At 47.9% G+C, this 18763-nt stretch overlaps 1 protein-coding gene across 1 annotated transcript; it reads left to right on the top strand.

The window, feature by feature from the left end:
• Window positions 1–316: 316 nt before the first annotated feature.
• On the top strand, window positions 317–7776 carry EIF3F (eukaryotic translation initiation factor 3 subunit F). The gene is made up of 8 exons (XM_059069101.2): window positions 317–731; window positions 3949–4019; window positions 4260–4339; window positions 4777–4914; window positions 6245–6336; window positions 6761–6897; window positions 7026–7139; window positions 7542–7776. The coding sequence occupies exons 1-8, from the start codon at window positions 350–352 to the stop codon at window positions 7617–7619; spliced, it is 1092 nt and encodes a 363-aa protein (XP_058925084.1). The 5' UTR covers window positions 317–349; the 3' UTR covers window positions 7620–7776.
• The last annotated feature ends 10987 nt before the right edge of the window (window positions 7777–18763 follow it).

Below are 18763 nucleotides of genomic sequence, written 5' to 3'. Positions count from 1 at the left end.
GCTGTCAAGAACAAAGTCCTTTAAAAGGCACCTTGATGTCGATTTATCCCATCGAAGTACCAATTGAGACCCTTGCGCCACTCTCTGGCTCCATCTGGTGGCAGCTGTTTCTCTCCTCTCAGTGCGGTTCCAAGTTTACACGGAACTACTTAGCTCGTTTCTCACTGAGTGCGCATCGGACCGAAATCAAAGAGCACAAACTCAGTGCAGAAAATTGTAGCCGTGAGTAGCATCATCAGAAACCAATAAGCACAAAGATCTAGTTCACGTGGTGCAGGTTCAGCCTATCGTGCTCCTAATCTTTGTCAACTCACTCCCTTCCGCGCCTGGCTCCTTCCTTCTCGACAAGATGGCCACACCGGCAGTACCGCCGAGCGCGCCTCCCGCCACCCCAACCGAAACCCCGGCTGCGGCCTCAGACCCGGCCCCGGCTCCAGCCCCAGCCTCAGCCTCAGCGCCGGCTCCAGCGCCTGTTCCAGCTCCAACGCCGGCTCCAGCCTCATCCTCAGACCCGGCGGCAGCAGCGGCTACGACCGCGGCTCCGGGCCAGACCCCGGCCTCAGCGCCAGCCCCAGCGCAGACCCCGGCACAGTCGCTGCCTGGCCCGGCTCTCCCAGGCCCCTTCCCTGGCGGCCGCGTGGTTCGGCTGCACCCGGTCATTTTGGCTTCCATCGTGGACAGCTACGAGCGACGTAACGAGGGCGCTGCCCGAGTCATCGGGACCCTGTTGGGTGAGTGGTCAGAGAAAATTGACGTTCTCTTCTACTTCCCACCTCCGGTTTATCTTGTTCCCCTCACTTCCCACCCCCATTGTAGTTATTTATTGAATAGTGTGTGCCAGGTGATTTACATTTTATCTTTAATCTTCCCAGTAACATTTCCCGTCGAGTATGATTAGTCCCAATCTACGAAAAATGAATTCAAACTCTGACTAGGACGGCAAAAACCTTTGATTCCCTAAGCCCAGTGACCACGTCCCCCCCCCCCTTATCTACTGGTAAATGTCTTTATTTTCCAGTTGTTAAAAGAAAAGTTTTTCCTAACCACTTGGCAATGGAGTGGGGACACCTGTAAAAAGATATCCCTCTCACCAAGTAAACCGGTTTGGCAGGAACCTATTTAGGGTTTCAATAATATTCTGCTTTCCTAAACGTCTAAGCCTGAGCCTTTGTTCCTCAGTCTCCCTAATATTAGTCCCCAGTGAGATATGGACCCCGTTCCCCCAGTGCAGTCTCTGATTCTCCATTTGGACACAGACAATTATCTATTATTTGTATTAACGTGCACATGGAGAAATAACCTTTTCCCTGCCCATGTTTCAAATTTGGGATATTGATATTTTATGTTACAGTAAAATTGAGGAGCCCTAAACAGGGATTTCTGACAATATATCCCTTTCTCTGGGGACTGCTGGTCCCATCAAATTAATTTTCACTCCATCTTGGTCTCAGATTTTGGACACTTTTGTGAATCCAATTTAGTCGCATGTATCGTTTCTCTTTCTTACCCTTGAACGTGTAATAGTTTCCATCGTAGAAGACAATTGGTGTATTGCGAAGAGAATGATAGTTGTCGGCAGACTCTAGAACATATTAGCTAAGTCTGTTTCCTTCAGGGCCTACTTTAGATTTAGTCTGTGAGAACTAAATTATCACAGAAGGCATCTAACTGTGCTGGTACAGACTAGGTACAAAACAGCTGTTGGTTGCCATCTTCCACCACATCAGGCACCCTCCTGACACAGACACACATTGTCTCCTTCTTTATCTTTGAGGGTATAGCATTTTACAGAAACTTCAGTTGATCCATTATCTTTCAAGCATTGCCATAGTTGTCTCAGATCAAGCCTTCGTATTCTCTTTGCTTGTTCTCCCTTGTTTTATCCTTTAAGTTTCACTCATCTTCCAGGTTCCCAGGAAAAGTTTTCACTGTCAGTCCTTCATCCCATATCCCCACCCTCACCCCTATTCTTAACCTTCCAAAGTATTCCATCATTCTGTGACTGCCCTAATTTGAGCTTCTGTGGCAAATGGTTCTTGCATCACTGACTTGGCACTCGACAAATACTAGCTTGCTCTTTCAGCTGCACTGTCAAATTTTCCAAACTCACTAGAGCTATTTAACTAAATAAACAATTTTCCACCCTAGGTTTGTGCTAAGTGCCCCCAAATATTAGTGACCCTAGTTAAAACAACTGTAATCTAGATTTTTCAGATCTTCTTTCAGAATGGAGTCATGGTACAAGACTAGGTGTTACAGAGGCATTGCTTACTGAAGAATGAAGCATAGATTCTGCTTGCTAGGAACTTAGAAATTTTCAGTTAGAAATCATGAGACATATTCCATTTGGTTAAATGAAATCAGTGGTGCCTTTTATATACCATAAAACTATTAGGTACTTAGAATTCAAAGTTTGATCAAACAAGGTCTACTTACTCTTAAACTTAAATTCAAGATGAAGATATACTCTTATATACAAATAATTAGAATATAATGTGATAAATGCTCTAGTAGAAGGGTGTTATGGTGGCATGCAAATATAGAAGACTTAACTATTTCAGATGCTCGAAGTGGTCAAGTCTGTTGACAAGAGGTCAAATAGGATGAAGAGTATGTATCCACACTATTGTATATAAAATGAAGAACAAGGGCTTGCTGTATAGCACAGGGAACTGTACTCTATCTTTTTTTTAAACATTTATTTATTTACTTGTTTATTTATTTATTTATTTATGGCTGCATTGGGTCTTGGTTGCTGCGCGCGGGCTTTCTTTAGTTGTGGTGAGTGGGGGCTACTCTTCGTTGCGGTGTGTGGGCTTCTCATTGCAGTGGCTTCTCTCGTTGCAGAGCACGGGCTCTAGGCGCAAGGGCTTCAGTAGTTGTGGCTCATGGGCTCTAGAGCGCAGGCTCACTAGTTGTGGCACACGAGCTTAGTTGCTCCACGGCATGTGGGATCTTCCTGGACCAGAGATCGAACCCACGTCCCCTGCATTGGCAGGCAGATTCTTAACCACTGCGCCACCAGGGAAGTCCTCAATGTCATGTAATAACAAAATGGAAAAGGGTCTGAAAAAGAGTATATATGTGTGTACATATATAACTGAATCGCTTTTCTGTACACATGTAACATTGTAAATCAACTATACTTCAATTTAAAAAAAGAAGTATGTATCCATGTGGTTTGGGGGCATAGTTTTAGCTAAGGGTGCAGAAACCATAGTGAAGTGGAATTAAACAGACGCTGATGGGTATAGGCAACATTGTGGTCTGTGGTGGAGAGGGAAGCACTTGAAGCCTAGGTGGGCAGTGCCAGTACATGAGAAAAAACATGGAGAGGTCAAGGGACCAGCAGTCTTAGTGAGGACAAGAAACAAATGTAGCTGGAGTAAAAGTATCATCAGAACTAGAAGAGTAAAAGTTTGTGGTATGATGTTTAAGGTTCACAGGGAGAAGGTTCTGGTTGATGGTAGGGTTAACGTTATGACTGTGGGACCATGGCTGAAGGGAGGTACAGGGAAAGCTCCCTAAAATTGTGCTCTCAGCATAGGCTACTATATGAGTGGTCTCTGTAGACATGATTAGGATCTTCCAGGGAGCTCTGCAGCTGAAGTTATATTAAGGAGAAAGTCTGGAGACCGAAAAATGAAGGTCACGGAGTGAAGATCTAGAGTAGGACTGGTAGCAGGAAGTGACAGACAGGCAAAAGGAGACCTTGTGAAGTAAGAATAGACCCTGTTTGCTGATAGTTAAAGAAGAGAGTTGGAGATTACCTCAAGAGTTTCATTTCTCTGGAGAATCCTGGTTCCATATTGGTGCTCATGGCTGAACTTGGAGCTTATGAGTCCAGTTTGGGTTTTTGTTTCCTTGACTTTGGGGAGACCTCTTGAAAGCATTTGGGACAGGTGGGAGCCCAAGGTTTTATAACACATGGACAATACTCTCTCACAGGAACCGTTGACAAGCACTCAGTGGAAGTCACCAACTGCTTTTCAGTGCCGCACAATGAGTCAGAAGATGAGGTGAGTGGGCATTTGAGACCCCCGTGCGGTCTGTAGCTGCTCATTTGCTGGACTCTTCATGAGGCCCCTCCTGCGCCACAGTGTGTTGTGCTCATAACTAGAGCTGCAGTTAAAGAGCTTTGTTCCATTTGTACATATTTCCCGGGCCTCTTCTGTCTGTTGGGAGTGGCCTCTTGTCCTGTTTATCCATTTGCTGTGGACTTTTGGCTTCTTAGCTTCCTTTCCTGCCTTCCTTCTCAGGTGGCTGTTGACATGGAATTTGCTAAGAACATGTATGAATTGCACAAGAAAGTCTCTCCAAATGAGCTCATCCTGGGCTGGTAAGTTGGGACGAGGGGATGGAAAGTCTCAGTGGTTGATTGCCAACATCTTTTGTCATCTGACTAGGTATCGTACACCCTCTTTTGGAGACACAGTATTGAAAGTGTATTATCTCAAAGAGCTATGAATTCAGTGTGTTTTGCTGGTAGTTCTTCTGATCCTGTGAGGCCAAGAATACTTATTTTGGACTGCAGCTTTTACTGAGCAAGTCTTTTTTGCCTTGCTGGTGACTTAGAATTTTCAAGAGCTCTAAGGCAGCGTTTATTTGATTTGATACAGTTTTCAGTGTGCGTATTTTTTTGGCATGTGTTGTCCCTGGGGGTATAACTACACCCCGACTAGGGGTGTTGGGTACGCAGAGACACCCATGCCACCATCCTGTTTGATGTTGATGTCGCACGTAGACATGAGTCCACAGCTGTGTTCCATTTTCCAGGTATGCTACAGGCCATGACATCACAGAGCACTCAGTGCTGATCCATGAGTACTACAGCCGGGAAGCCCCCAACCCCATTCACCTCACAGTGGACACGAGCCTCCAGAACGGCCGCATGAGCATTAAGGCCTACGTCAGGTGACCAGAGTCTTGGGCAGCAAGGGCATGAGAAGCTGCCTCGTTCATACTGTGCCTGGATGCCAGCCCCCGCCTCCACCCCACGCAGGTGTCATCCTTCAGTGTGCAGCTCGCTGCCTAAGGAAGCCCCTTCCTCACTTTCAGCAGTTATCACTGGAGAGGTTTTACTCCGAAACAAACTCTGTCCCTGAAATTTCCACTCACTGATCCTTGCCTACCCACATTGCTGCTCATTGCTCATAACCAGTTTCAAAGGGCAGCCCTTTAGGTATTTGAGCAATCTCGTTTTTCCTGTTATCTTTTCTAGAAGTCAACTGTTACACAGCTCCTACAGCCGATCCTCACATAGTGTTCTGGTCATGATTCTTCTCCACATTCACTGATTTTCTGAGTTGCCCTTCGGTTTGTTGTTATCACTAAAACTGCACAGGACACAGGGCAGTACAGATTAAAGAATGGCTGTCCTTGTTTTGAACTTGTCTGTTAACCTGGGATAGAGTACAGTTTGGATGACAGTAACATTACCCTGTTGGCACATTAAGCAGCTAGAATGCTGGTTGATGGGAGATATTGGGAAAGGCTCTAGAGGCATGCTGAAGAAGGGGCGGCTGTAGGAGTTGGAAGGATTATATTTTCTGCTTAGACTGAAGCCCTTTGTTAGCACATCTCTTAACTTTAACTTTGTGCCATTTTTGTGTCTGACACTGAGGTGACCAGTTACCTGTTATGTGGTAGGACAAAGATGGTGGATGTCAAGTCCTCATGGGCCAGTTGGTGTACCACTAACCTCTAGCTGTTGCCTGATTTCTTAGCCTTTCCAGGTATTTCAGACTCCTCAAGATCCAGTGAAAGTATAGTTGACATAGTAAAGGCAGTCACCTTTACTAAAATTACTTACAGCACCCAGTCTGATCTTGATGGGCCAGAGTCGACTTTTGTTTTTCAGTGCTGATGAGGAACTCGGTCCCAGGGAAGACCTGTCCTGTCACTTCTTTCTGTGAGGAAGGATGTCTAGGCAGCTAGTTCCACAGGGAAATCCAGTGTCCTGTCCTCAACACTGAGATTTCAGTGTGTGAAGTAATTCTCTATAAAGGGTGCAGGCCCGGTCCAAAAGCTGAGTCCCTTCTCTCAGGCCAAGGGTTTGGTGTGTGGAACGAGCTAAGGGAAGAAAGTGACTTGTTCCCTTTAGCCCTCTGGGCTTCAAGTGGCCCAGCTTTCTTCTTTCGGAACCTTGGAAGCCATACTCTTGGTATGACTGCTTTCCCAGCCTGCACTAGACATGAAACCCCCTCCCAAGTCCATCTGTTAACCTTGGCTTTTCTCTCCCCAGCACTTTAATGGGTGTTCCTGGGAGGACCATGGGGGTGATGTTCACCCCTCTGACAGTGAAATACGCATATTATGACACTGAACGCATTGGAGGTGAGTGACTTGCCCATAATGCCCGCTTTCTAGGTCTTGGGCATTTTTCAGGGGAGGGGGTTTCTGTTCGGTAACAGGGATGGAGGGCCTTGGGTGTGTTAAGAGGAATGGTTGATGTAAGGTTTGTGATGACTAGAAGTCATTCTTCTGTAGAAATGGGACTCAAGGAATTATTTTTGAAATTGTTAGAGGTGGGAAATCATCGGCACCGGAGGCTACACGGCCATTCATATGAGACCAGAACCAGTGATTAGCATACTGGGTGTAGGAGTTGAACTCTCTCCGGAGAAAGAAAAGCTAATAAGGGCAGGGCAGGGGGGTTTGAGGAAGCTGACTCAGTCCAAAGGGAGGTGGTTAGAGATCTCTTTTCTGATGGGATGACTGAATTCTCTGTGTCACTTCCACCCCCAACCTGCTCCCACAGTTGACCTGATCATGAAGACCTGTTTTAGCCCCAACCGGGTAATCGGCCTCTCCAGTGACCTGCAGCAAGTGGGAGGGGCATCGGCCCGCATCCAGGATGCCCTCAGCACAGTGTTGCAGTATGCGGAGGACGTGCTGGTGAGGAGCGGAGGGAAAAGGAAGGAGGAGGGCACGATCTCCACTCTGAGACGGCTGGGGATGTGCTTGTGAAGTGACGGTCTTGGTGGTGAGAATTAACTCTTCCTCGTTGACTCTTTGTTGCTCAGTCTGGAAAGGTGTCAGCTGATAATACCGTGGGCCGCTTCTTGATGAGTCTGGTTAACCAAGTACCCAAAATAGTTCCTGAGGACTTCGAGACCATGCTCAACAGCAACATCAACGTGAGTGCCATCCCTGGGCTTCTGGGAGCCTGTGCCTTCCCCCACCTCAGCCATACACCTGTGGAGGGGGTTGGGAAAGGTGACCTGGAGGGGATAGAGGAAACAGGGCCCCGCCTTTGGCCCCCTTGCAGTCCAGGCTTGGGGGAAGAGAGCACAGGTGCTTGGAGATTCCCCTTCTGCTGTTTCCTTGCTTCCTGTGGCTCAGGTGTATCAGTAGAGATGAGAAAGTGTTCTCAGGCATTTCCTTCCTGTCTTCCACCTTCCACTCTCGCTCAGCCTCTCCCAGCTCTTATTTACCCAGGACTGCCCTCACCCAGTGCCCATCATACAGCTGGCCAAGACCAGCCTTTCTGCTCACTCTTTTCCCAGCCCCTCACTCATCCTGGATTCCTTCTCTTCCAGGACCTGCTGATGGTGACCTACCTGGCCAATCTCACACAGTCACAAATTGCCCTCAATGAGAAACTTGTGAACCTGTGAATGGTCAGCAAGCAGCCCTCCTACCAGGCTGGGCCCCAGTCAACCCTGGGACTCAGAATGGAGTGAAGGAGAAATGGTTTCTTTGTGGTTTGAGTCACACTGAGTCAGTCAACTGCTTGTGACTGTAAATAAACATAGCCTACCTTTTGTAAATGAATTCCATATTATGTGAGTTTACCTCTGGGTGGAAGGGAGAAGACAGTTCTGGAGCTCACACAGAAACCAGGAAGTGAGTACCCTGGTGGAAGTTGGTTGTGTGTGTGGCCTCACTCGTCTTCAGTAGTCGCACCCACAGCCCAAGCTGCTTTAGCTGCTTCTGACTTGAGACCAGATAGCCTTCTCAGCAACCTGGTGGTACAGGGGCACTTGTTCCCCACTCTTTTGCCTACGTTCAGAGTAAACTGTCTCCCCCCAAAATGGTTTTTATCATTTTTCTTCCATAGCATCTTCAATGGATGGCAGTACAAAGAGTTGCTTTGTGCCGTTTGAAGTACCTGGAGGGTGCTAGTGAAGGGAGAGAGGTGGGAGAGAAGGGAAGGAGTGGATACAGACCTCTGTCCTGAGACCCATGAGTGTGCGCTGGTGGAAAGACAGCCTTCTCTGTGGTGAGGATAACTGTGCTTTACCAAATTTTTTTCCTTTGATTTTCAACCTGGAAAGGTGTCCACTGACAGTACTGTGAACCATTTCTTGATGCGTCATGTGGTTTCCACAGGAAATGAAGATGAGAGTCCGTGGAGGGAAAATAATTGAGACTTGGGTACTTAACCTGAACTGAAAGAGTAAAGGGTGTGGTCGGTGTTTTAAAGCACCTGAATCATAGGACAGAGCTGTTTGCCATGTGGTCCAGGGAGGTAGGATTAAGATCTGTAGGTTGTTTCCCTCCATTTTGGTAGGGAAAACAGAAAAGTGAATAATCAGTTGAAAAACAGTAGAAAGTCAGTGCTGGGTCTAACATTTTTTGAGCACTTACTATGTTTGAGGGCAGTTTTAATTATCTTTATATTGCAAAAGGAGCTAGGGTTCAGAGGAGTTGAGTACGTTGCTTGAGGCGACACAATTAGTAAGTGATGAAACAGGATATGAATCCAGGTCTGGATTTTTTTTCATGTGCCACCCTCTGCTTCACAGTTTAGCGGCCTGATGAAATACTCTAATAAAGCAAAAATGCAACATCACGGGAATATATAAGGATTAACCAGCTCTGTCAGAGAGAGTCTACCTAGGACGTGATATCCGAGCTGGTGTTTTTTGTTTTTATTTTTATTTTATTTTATTTTATTTTGCGGTACACAGGCCTCTCACTGTTGTGGCCTCTCCCGTTGCGGAGCACAGGCTCCGGACGCGCGGGCTCAGCGGCCGTGGCTCACGGGCCCAGCCGCTCCGCGGCATGTGGGATCTTCCCGGACCGGGGCACGAACCCGTGTCCCCTGCATCCGCAGGCGGACTCTCAACCACTGCGCCACCAGGGAAGCCCTGTTTTTTGTTTTTAAACAAGGAAATCAGGAAAGGGTGATCAGGACAGAGGAAATAGATGTTAAAAAGCTTAACCTGTTCAGAATCTAAGGAGCCGTATGCAGGAGCCAGACCGTAAGGCCCTCAGCCTATGGAGGTTGGATTTTTATCCTGGAAGTCGTGGGGGAAAGTGCTGGATAATTTTAAGCAGATTTAATCAGATTTGGATTTCAGGAAGATCACCCGGTACTGTTATAGAAGAAGGAGGGGAAGGGAGAAAAACAGAAGGCAGGGAGACAGAGTCGCTGTGATTGTTGAGAGGTGATGAGAGCCCAGACTAAGGCAGGGGCAGTGGGGATGGTGATGGAGACTTGGATTCAGGGGGACTTGGAGTCTGGTTGACACCTGGATGGTGAGGGATGGGATGAGTCTAGGATGTTGCCTGGTTTCTGATAAAGGTGATTGAAAGGGTAGTGGTATATGGAAACCCTGGCTACTCGAGAGTGGTGGAAGCTGAGGATGCAGAGAGGTGTGTCCAGAGTTAAGGTTACAGAGGTCATTTACCAAATGAAGTTTTAAATGCAAAAAAATAATTGTGACTTATTTGGTAAACTGTGGGACTGCACCAGATCTTTTGAGGAAAGGCTGAGGAATTCAAGTTACTTGTTTGCTTATGTTAATACTTACCAAATGCTAACCAGTGTGCTAAGCAAAAGGTCCTGGTGCCTGATTAGAATCTATGGGAGGGACAGACAAGTAAAGAGACCATCACCTTGGGAATCACAAGGTGTTATAGGTCATGGAAAGCTTCCAGTTAGGGAATAAAATCTAAGCTGGACTTGAAGAATGAGAAAGAGACAAATAGAAAAAGAAGAGAGAGGAAAATAAGGTATTCTATGCACAGAAAATAGGGTGTGCAAAGGCTCAGTGTCACCAATGTCACTTCATCGTTGCCCACTCCTGTCTATGGAGATGTTCATAAGGCAGAGACACTCCTCTGTGCCTAAAAGGCTGCTGGATTTTTTTCCCCCAGCCTTTGCTTATATGTGCACAAGTTTGTCTTTCCTATGAAAGGTGTGTTCACACTCTCTCTTTGTATGTGGTTGTGCCTGTGCTGAGAACACGGCAGGGTGTGTCTGGGCAGACATCTAGGAACTAACTGGTCCCTCCTCCTCTGACACCTCCCCCCACAACCGTTCCATTCCCCAGGGTTCCGGCCTGGGTCCTCTGCTTGGAGGAGCTCAGGGAAACCTGGGACTGATTACTGCCTGTGTGTTAAAGATGCCCAGGCTCCAGCTCTGGCCCAAATTCAGAACTGGTTTCCTGATTCCAGGCTAGTTAAATGAACACCAGATCTCTCACCTGGATGTCTCAGAAGCATCTTAAATTCAGCACGTCTCATACTGAATTGATTGTCTCTTCCTCACCCACAAAATCACTTCCTCAGGTGATGATGCAACCATGTCCCCAGTTGTCAAAGCCAGAAAGCATGGATGAATCCTTGATTCCCCCTCCCCGCATCATGCCTCAACCAATTGATCACAGCTCTGCTATCACTCTTGCCCTCTGTGATATAATAAATACATATTTTCATCCACGTTCCTATGTTCCTGGCATGCAGCTCTTAAACTCTTTGGAATTTCGTAAGTGATAAGACATACAAAGATGTAAAGAGACTCTTGTTATTCCTAACCAGCCTCTTTCAGCCACACCTGAGTTTATGTAAATGAAGTGATTTTTGGAAAGCTCCTAGATACCCCTGCAGGATGGGGGCTGGTTGCCACGTGAACCAACCATGTGATTGGAGGTTGGAACTTTCAGCCCAGGGTGGGGAGAAGGGCTGAAGGTTGGATCACAATGACCACAGATTTAATCAATTGTGCCTGTGTGATGGGGCCTCCATTAAAAGCCCAAAAGGACAAAGTTTGGAGAGCTGGGTTGGTGAACAGGAATGTGTCCAGGAGCAAGACACATGCCGGGAAGATCGTGTACCCCGAACTCCACAGGGACAGTTGCTCTTGTGCCTAGGACCCTTCCAGACCTCACCCTGTGTGCCTCTTCATCTGCTGTTCAGTCATACCCTTTAATATCCTTTGTAACAAAGCAGAAATGGTAAGCAGGTTTTTCCTGAGTTCTGTGAGCTGCTCTGGCAAATTAATTAAACCCGAGGAGGGGGTTGTGGGAGCCTCCCGTTTATAGCCGGTGGATGAGAAGCACTGGTGTCAACCTGCACTTGTGACTGGCATCTTAATTGGTGGTGGTGGTGGAGGGAGCAGTCTTGTGTGACTGAGTCTTTAGCCTTAGGGTCTGGTGCTGCTGTCTCCAGGTAGATGATGTCAGAACTGAGTTAGACCAGAGGACGCTCAGCTGGTGTCGGCATTGCTTGGTGTGAGGAAATCAGCTGCATATCTGGTCACAGAAGTGTTTGATGTGAGTAGTCAGCGTGGAGTAGAGGAAAACAGGTTCCTGATTCCCCCTCTTCCATCCGTTCTCACAGCAGCTGCACTGCTCTTGTAAATCCGACCAGCACACACCTCAGATGAAGTTCAGGGGTGTCTTATTCCCAGGATGAAGTCAAACATCTACCACAACCTGTAGGCTCATCATGGCCTGGCCTGCCTCTCCAGCTCTGCCCTGTACACTCAGAGCCTGGGCTGCCTTTGCTCTGCCCTCTGCCTAGAATACAGCCCCTTTAGCTGGCTTAGTACTGCTACTCCTTTAGGTTTAGTCTAGATGCTGCCTCCTCTTGGAAGGTGCTCCTATCCCATGATCCCACAACTTGCTCCTACGTAGCATCTATCTCACCATTTTGGACTTGTCTGTTTATCCCCTGTAAGAACACAAGCTCTCTGAGAGCAAAGACTGTCTATTCTTTTGGCTGTTAGATCCCAGAACAACCCATATACAGATTAGGTTCTCAGTAAATGTATGTGACGTGAATAAATGAATGGATGGCTTGTGGAATAATTACCACGAGACACTCTGGGCATCGTAAGTTCATCGGAGCACTGGGATCCTCTGGAGAGGGGCTGGAGGGAAGGAGCATGCCAGACAGGTCATCTGTTTAACTTGTTTATCCGACAGGTATTTAGTGTACGCCAGACCTAGTGTAGGATGCTGGGGATACAGTAGTAGATGAACTGTGCTCTCTGCCCCCTATGGGTTTCAGTCTTGGAGTGGAGATGCACAAAAATAAACAATTGTGACAAAATGGAATAAGAAATGTAAAAGAACTAGGAACAAATCTTGGGGAGGCACAGTAGAGGGCATGCTTAAATCTGCCTGAGAGCTAGAGAGGGAATTCAGTCTTGAAAGACGATGGGAATTGACACAAAACAGGAAGAGCTTTGAAGAAAGTGGGATGAAGATCAAAATATGACTCAATTTTACAATGGCCTGTCTATAGGGAGTTGTGTTTCCAAGGATACAGCAGCCTAGAGGTAAAAATTGAGTTGTGGTAACAGCCACGACAGAGTTTCTGTTGCCCTACCTTCTCTGTGGGGTCACCTGCTTCCTCAGATCCTCCCCAGAAGTCGTCTAGCGTGTCTCACAAGTTCTCTGAACCTGGGGTTGATTATGTATTTTGAAATTTCAACTAAATTTTATAAAAGAATTTTAAAAAATAAACAATATAAAATACTCATTATCCATGCCATTAAGCCTTCAAAAACCTTATTTTGAATAGTTTCATAAATTTCTATTACGTGGACAAGCTCTAAACAATTTTTTAGCGTTGGACTTGTGGGTTGTTTCGAGTCTTGTGCTAAACATCATTCCATGGTGAACAACTGTGTGCAGACATGAGTGTCTGGCTTTCCATTTCTTTGGGATGATCTGTATCCCCTACTTTGTGTCACACATTGTCACCTGGGAAGCCCACACAATGCCATCCAACCTCTGCATGTGAAGGAGACCTTTGTGAGAGTAAATCACAGCTTCCTCTTGCCCTCTCTCCACTGTGGAGGGAGGGAGTGGGAAGCTGAGGGGACCAGAGACAACATGATCCCCCTCTACCCTCCATGGGTCCATAATTGCCACAAAACTCTCCTCCATCAGCCCAAACCAGAGTCCCAGTAAAAATGGACTCAATCAAAGTAGCCTTGGAGAGCACGGGAGAGTCTAGGGACGTGGAAATCTGGACACGGTTCCCTGTTCCTAACTCCAGCCTATCTGCTCTCTTGAGCCTGTGGGCTCCTTGGCCGCAAGAGAGGCCTTGGGCTCTGCTGGAGTCCCAAGAGAGAGAATTACTTTAGAGCTTTGTCCCTGGTGGGCCAGGGGAGTGCTGGGAGGCCAGTACGGAGAGGTCTCTGGCAAGACCAGGAAGCTCTGGATCCTGTGCAGAACATGGCCCACAGCCACTGGTGGACTCTTGAGGGCAGCAGGTGTGGGGTCTTACTGGATTCTTGCTCTGGCCAAGAAGGATGGAACAAATAAACTGAGCCGTGCCACCCCCTGAGGCAGGGAGTCTGAGGCAAGGGCTTCAGCAGGGGATTGGCATCCTGCTTGTTTCTGCTCAGCCCCTTCTAGGCAGAGAGACCATTTCACCTTCCAGCACCCATAGGATTTCCAGCAATGGCCAGGCTCTACTCCACAGCAGGCCTCACTCAGGCCTCCTTGAAGAATCAAGGAGCCCTTTGTTACTGCAAGTTTGCTTGGCACAGCGTATGACTGTGACATCAGGTTCCAAGCATAGATGAAATTAGCATTTCTCCCACGTGCTAGCCATGGTCAGCATTTCCAGGAATGTTCAAACAGGGCCCCACTGCCAGAACTGAGTTGCTTTTACACTTACTGTAATGTCTAGGAATACATGCACTCTCGGTAATGCAAGCTGTAACAAGGTTAGCGAAATTTCACTTGTTCCCCTTTTCCCCAGTGACGCCTCCCAGAAGGGAAAACAGTTGCATTTGGTGATGATCTAGGCTGTGATTAGGTCCGTTAGTTCCATGATGGTCTGTCTGATCCTTCCTGGTCTATCTCCTGCCTTATTCGGGTTGCCATGCCTGTGTTTATGTCTCTGTCTCATGATGATGGCCATCAGTTTTATAATGGTCTCCATGTCCCACAATGTGGGGCCCTCTGCCACTTCGTTCCTTGAGAGCACTGCTCTATGTCTGAGGCTTTCTGAGTCATGGCCACCAGAGGGCGACCTTGCGCTACTTAAAGTCTGTTGGTTGCCAGTTCCTTTTTCTGAGTAGTTTTCCAAGGGCCTGGTAAAGGAAAAGCACCTTCTGCTTTGGAGAGGCTAGATTGGTACACAGTAAGTGACCAAAGCTTCTGGAGATTCTCTTGGTCCCCCTTGAGCCATAGAGTGATGACACCCAAGTATCTTACTCTGTGCCCACCCCAATATCACTCCAAATAAGCATACTTCTTTTCAAAACATGGTTTGGAAACACAGTTTTAAGTAAACCTTCTAGGGCCCACTCTCCTTCCAATAAGATTGTAATCTACTATCCCCTCTATACACAAGTCCTGGAGCTTCCACTTTCCAGGAGAAACCCAGGCCCTGACCACCAAAATGAAGTTTCTGGGGCTTTCCAGCCCAGGGAAGGAGTGGTACCAAAGCTCATATATAGTCCTGGGCACCCTGTGAAAGAGCCTGGCCTCTCTGTATGTTACTAGAGTTTTGGGCAGGTGAGTGAGGGGCCCTCACCAACCTCTGGAGCTTGGAAGAAAGAGAATGGTACAAGGCAGGATCACGTCCAAACAAACGGTCCCAGGTAAGACTACTTGGCTGATTGGGATGCAAGAGATGGATAGAGGTAAGGGTTAGCTGAGGAACCCCCAAATGCCCCTGGAGAGGGGACGTACATAGTTTGGGTGCCCTGAAAGTAAGACATGTGACAAGGACTTGTGGGGAAGGCAGTTGATGGGGAAGGCAATCTGTATTAGATTCCTAGGGTTGTGATAAAAAAGTACCACAGGGCTTCCCTGGTGGCGCAGTGGTTGAGAGCCCGCCTGCCGATGCAGGGGACACCGGTTCGTGCCCCGGTCCGGGAAGATCCCACATGCCGCAGAGCGGCTGGGCCCGTGAGCCATGGCCACTGAGCCTGCGCGTCCGGAGCCTATGCTCCGCAACGGGAGAGGCCACAGCAGTGAGAGGCCCGCGTACCGCAAAAAAAAAAAAAAAAAAAAAAAAAAAGTACCACAAACTTGGTGTCTCATGACAACAGAAACTTATTCTCTCACAGTTCTGGAGGCTGGAAGTCTGAAATCAAGGGGTTTGTGGGTCATGCTCCCCTTTGAAGCCTCTGGAGGAGGATCCTTCCTTGCCTTTCCCAGCTTCTGGTAGCCCCAGCTGTTCCTTGGTTTGCAGCTGCAGCACTTCAGTCTCTGCCCCTGTGTCATCTGGCATTCTCCTTGTGGTCTGTTTCCAAACGTCGCTCTTGTAAGGACACCAGTCATGTTAGATTAGGGCTCACCCGATTGACCTCATCTGAATTTGTTTACATCTTCAGAATCCTATTGCCAAATAAGGTCACATTCCCAGATACCAGGGCTTAGGACTTCGACATGTCTTTTGGGGAGGGACACAGCCCATAGTATGCTCCAAGAAGCAGAATTGAATGGAGACAAGGAGGGGAGGAAAGCCTACCATACAACCTATGGTATTAAGCTGGTCGTTTCCATTCCACTGAGAATCTTGTAAGCAACTGTGTAAAATACCCCTGAGGATTCTCCCGCTGAAAGACTTGAAGGCTGGGGCATTTAACCAGTTCTCCCGTTGGCTGAAGAATTTCTTAGGCGGTTAACTTCCTCATACTTAGAGGCTGCATCTGCAGGTGGGCTGAGCGGACTTCGCCAGCTGACGAGGAGAGCTTGCAGTGGGTTGTGAGCACTGGGCGAGGAGCTGTGTCCACCACAGCTGTGCTGAAGTCGGGGAGGTTGTGGGCTATGGCACAGGGAACAAAAAGTGTCTGTGAAGGTACACCCTTTGTATCACTCAGATCTGCTCATGACCCACAATAAGTCCACTCTGTCATTGACTCTTAAAGGCAGCGGTCGGTTGCAGGCTGTGTTAAAAAAAAAAAACAAAAAACAACTTTCAACAGGAGAGTCAGTGGAATCTAGTTCCCCTGCTGTGGTTGCTCCTAAGCCGCTATTAATATTCATCATCTCCTTCCCAAAACCCAGCAACCAACGCTGGCCTGGATTGCTTGTCCTGAGGGTCTGAGCCCTTGGCTTCTTTGCCATTATCAGGCTTTGTTGGCTGTGATTACCTAGTCACTGTCATCACCAGGCCTGAAAGCACCAAGAGCCACTCCAGCACCCAGGTGTCAGGTGAATCCTCCCTGACCCCATTATGCAGAACATCCTTATCTCTTCTGGACAGTCAGGGATGATTGCTCCCTCCAATATGATAATTCTCTTTTTGCCTCATGGTCCACTGGCATGAGGAGCCCAAAATGGAAAGCTTCCCACGTCAACCAGTGGAAGATGTCCCCCACAGGATCAGGTCCTCTAATATAACAGAGCCAGTCGCAGAAATGGCAAACAGTTTCTGCAAGGAGGTCCCCGGGGCGATGACGAAAGGGGTCAATTCTACCTCACCCCTTGACTTCTTGGCCCTGTGTATTCTAACTACCGGGGACATAGCGCTATATATCGGCTGATAGTTTAATGCATATACTGCATCCTGGAGGTCCACAGGGTGTCATCCTAAAGCTGGCTCCTTAGCTGAGCCTCTAAAAGGGCATTCCCACTTTCTACCCTCTGCTTCCAGGTAATGAAGTATATGGGAAGACCCCTTGTTTTACAGAACCATTGTCACAGTCCTTTACCATGATACACACCCTTCAGCTGAGATTTCACCCTACAGGATCCCAGGTTGATACTGAGACATTCTGTAAGTCACTGGAGAAACGCTACAGCATGGAAGATAAATCCATATTCAGAAAAGCTTTCAGTTCCAGTAAGGAGAAGAGGTCTGATGCAATCAACTTGCCAAGTGCTGGGGTCGTCTCCTCGAGGGAGATGACAGCACAATGAGGATCCAGCCTCTGCGATGAGCATTCAGTAGCAGCAAAATAGGTATCAACAGATCAGCCTTGGTGGGAGGACTCCCTGTCATTGGGCCTGTGCAGAGCTTCCATCTCTGCCACCTTCCCACTCTGTTTGTGGGCCCAAGCACTTACTTGGTTGAGGATAGAAACCAACTGATATCCACCAGACACGTCATTTCTGTGTACTGGGTTGTTGAGGGCCTCCTCTTCTGCAGCAGATGCTTTCTGATGAGCAGTGACTCGAGACTCAAAGATCTGCCCAATCTGACGCCTCTCCTATTAGTCCATCCGCACGCCTTTCCCGCAGACTTCCTTCTCCAGTATTCCAATCTTCCTTCATCCAGGCCTCTGACCAACCGAGTTATCCGCCACTGCTCAGAAGTCCACGTATATTCTCACCTCAGGCCATGCCTCCCTACATGCAGAGCTGACGGCCAAGTGTACTGCCCATCAGGAGGGTTTACCCTCACCACTCACTCACCTTTAGCACTTGGCCCAAGTGGGTGTGCGGTATGGCTGCAATTCATTTTGGGTTTGTACCAGTGTGTCAAGCCAACCCATCCATAGGCCAGGTTCAATTTTTTTTTCCCTCCTACAGCCGTGGTGGTCGGGAACCCCCCAGATGCGTGAACGGGAGCTGAGGGAGCAGGTTGGTGCAACAGGGGTACGTGACATGGAGTCTAAACCACCTTTCCATGCAGCTTACTCGCGCCCTCTGAGCCTGACCTAAAAGTACCGTTGTCATCATACGATGAATGATCCTTTCAAGACTGGTGAACTAGTGAACATAATCACCCAGTTCATGACTGGGCCAACTTCTGACTGGTGGCCCAGACTGCAACGGGCGTTTCTAGTCATACAGTGTCTTGATTTCCAATTTTCAGGTCTTTGCAGGCTGTACTTGGGCCTTGGTAGCACACCACGAGCTGCTTTTTCAAATGAGTAGCTCTGTGCCGCAGAAGGCATGGCTTAGCTCTCGAACCTGAAAGATCTCCTTTTGGAACTTCCCACAGACTCCATCCACACAGTGTTCCCATCTAACACAGAGGCCTCTGGCACTGTTGGACTTTTCAGGTCGTAGAACTCAAGAGTCAGGGCAGCTGGGACCTCAGCTTGAACCTGCTGAAGATGCCTCTCTTGCTTTTAGAACTAAAAGAGATAGTGGGTTCTCTGGTCTCGTAATAAATCCATTCCAACATACCTGCCTCCCCGAGCCCTCCAACACTCAGTAAACTGCCAGCGTAGTTCCTTTCTCAGGCTGGGCTCTGCAGAGCCAGACTCTGAAGTGAATACTTATGTACAAGTGATTTATTAAGGAAGTGCCCTAGTGGTGTGATGGTAAATGATTAACCACTGGCTCTTTGGAAAGAAAGTCTTGATTTGAAGCATTTGCCCATTTCCGTGAATACTCCGTGGTGAATGCTCCCACCATGGCCAATTTAAAGCTACCAACAGGACGTTTCTGAACACGGAGTTGAGAAGAGATGCTAACACTTGGCTCTCGGTTCTGGTCAGCTCCAGCACGCTGCTAAAATGCCTCTGCAGGAGACAAGGAAAGGAGTGGGTGCAGGAGGACAAGGAAGTAAAGCGAGAATGTGATCTCAGAGACCACAGGGAGGCTCCGGAGTACAAGTTACACCTCCGTGTTGCACGTGCCCAAGGCAAGGATGCTGCACTTTCATA

The sequence above is a fragment of the Kogia breviceps genome, chromosome 7 (genome assembly GCF_026419965.1).
Source record: "Kogia breviceps isolate mKogBre1 chromosome 7, mKogBre1 haplotype 1, whole genome shotgun sequence".
Classification (NCBI taxonomy): domain Eukaryota; kingdom Metazoa; phylum Chordata; class Mammalia; order Artiodactyla; family Physeteridae; genus Kogia; species Kogia breviceps.
The sequence above is the reverse complement of the archived record's forward strand: the minus strand, read 5'-3'. Positions and strand labels throughout refer to the sequence as shown.

What these genes read in the sequence shown, in the direction of transcription:
- EIF3F (XM_059069101.2), top strand. Translation starts at nt 350, where the DNA reads ATGGCCACACCGGCAGTACCGCCGAGCGCGCCTCCCGCCACCCCAACC. An exon ending in AGTCATCGGGACCCTGTTGG is followed by an intron (nt 732 to 3,948) that starts GTGAGTGGTCAG and finishes ACTCTCTCACAG; the next exon opens with GAACCGTTGACAAGCACTCA. An exon ending in AATGAGCTCATCCTGGGCTG is followed by an intron (nt 4,340 to 4,776) that starts GTAAGTTGGGAC and finishes TCCATTTTCCAG; the next exon opens with GTATGCTACAGGCCATGACA.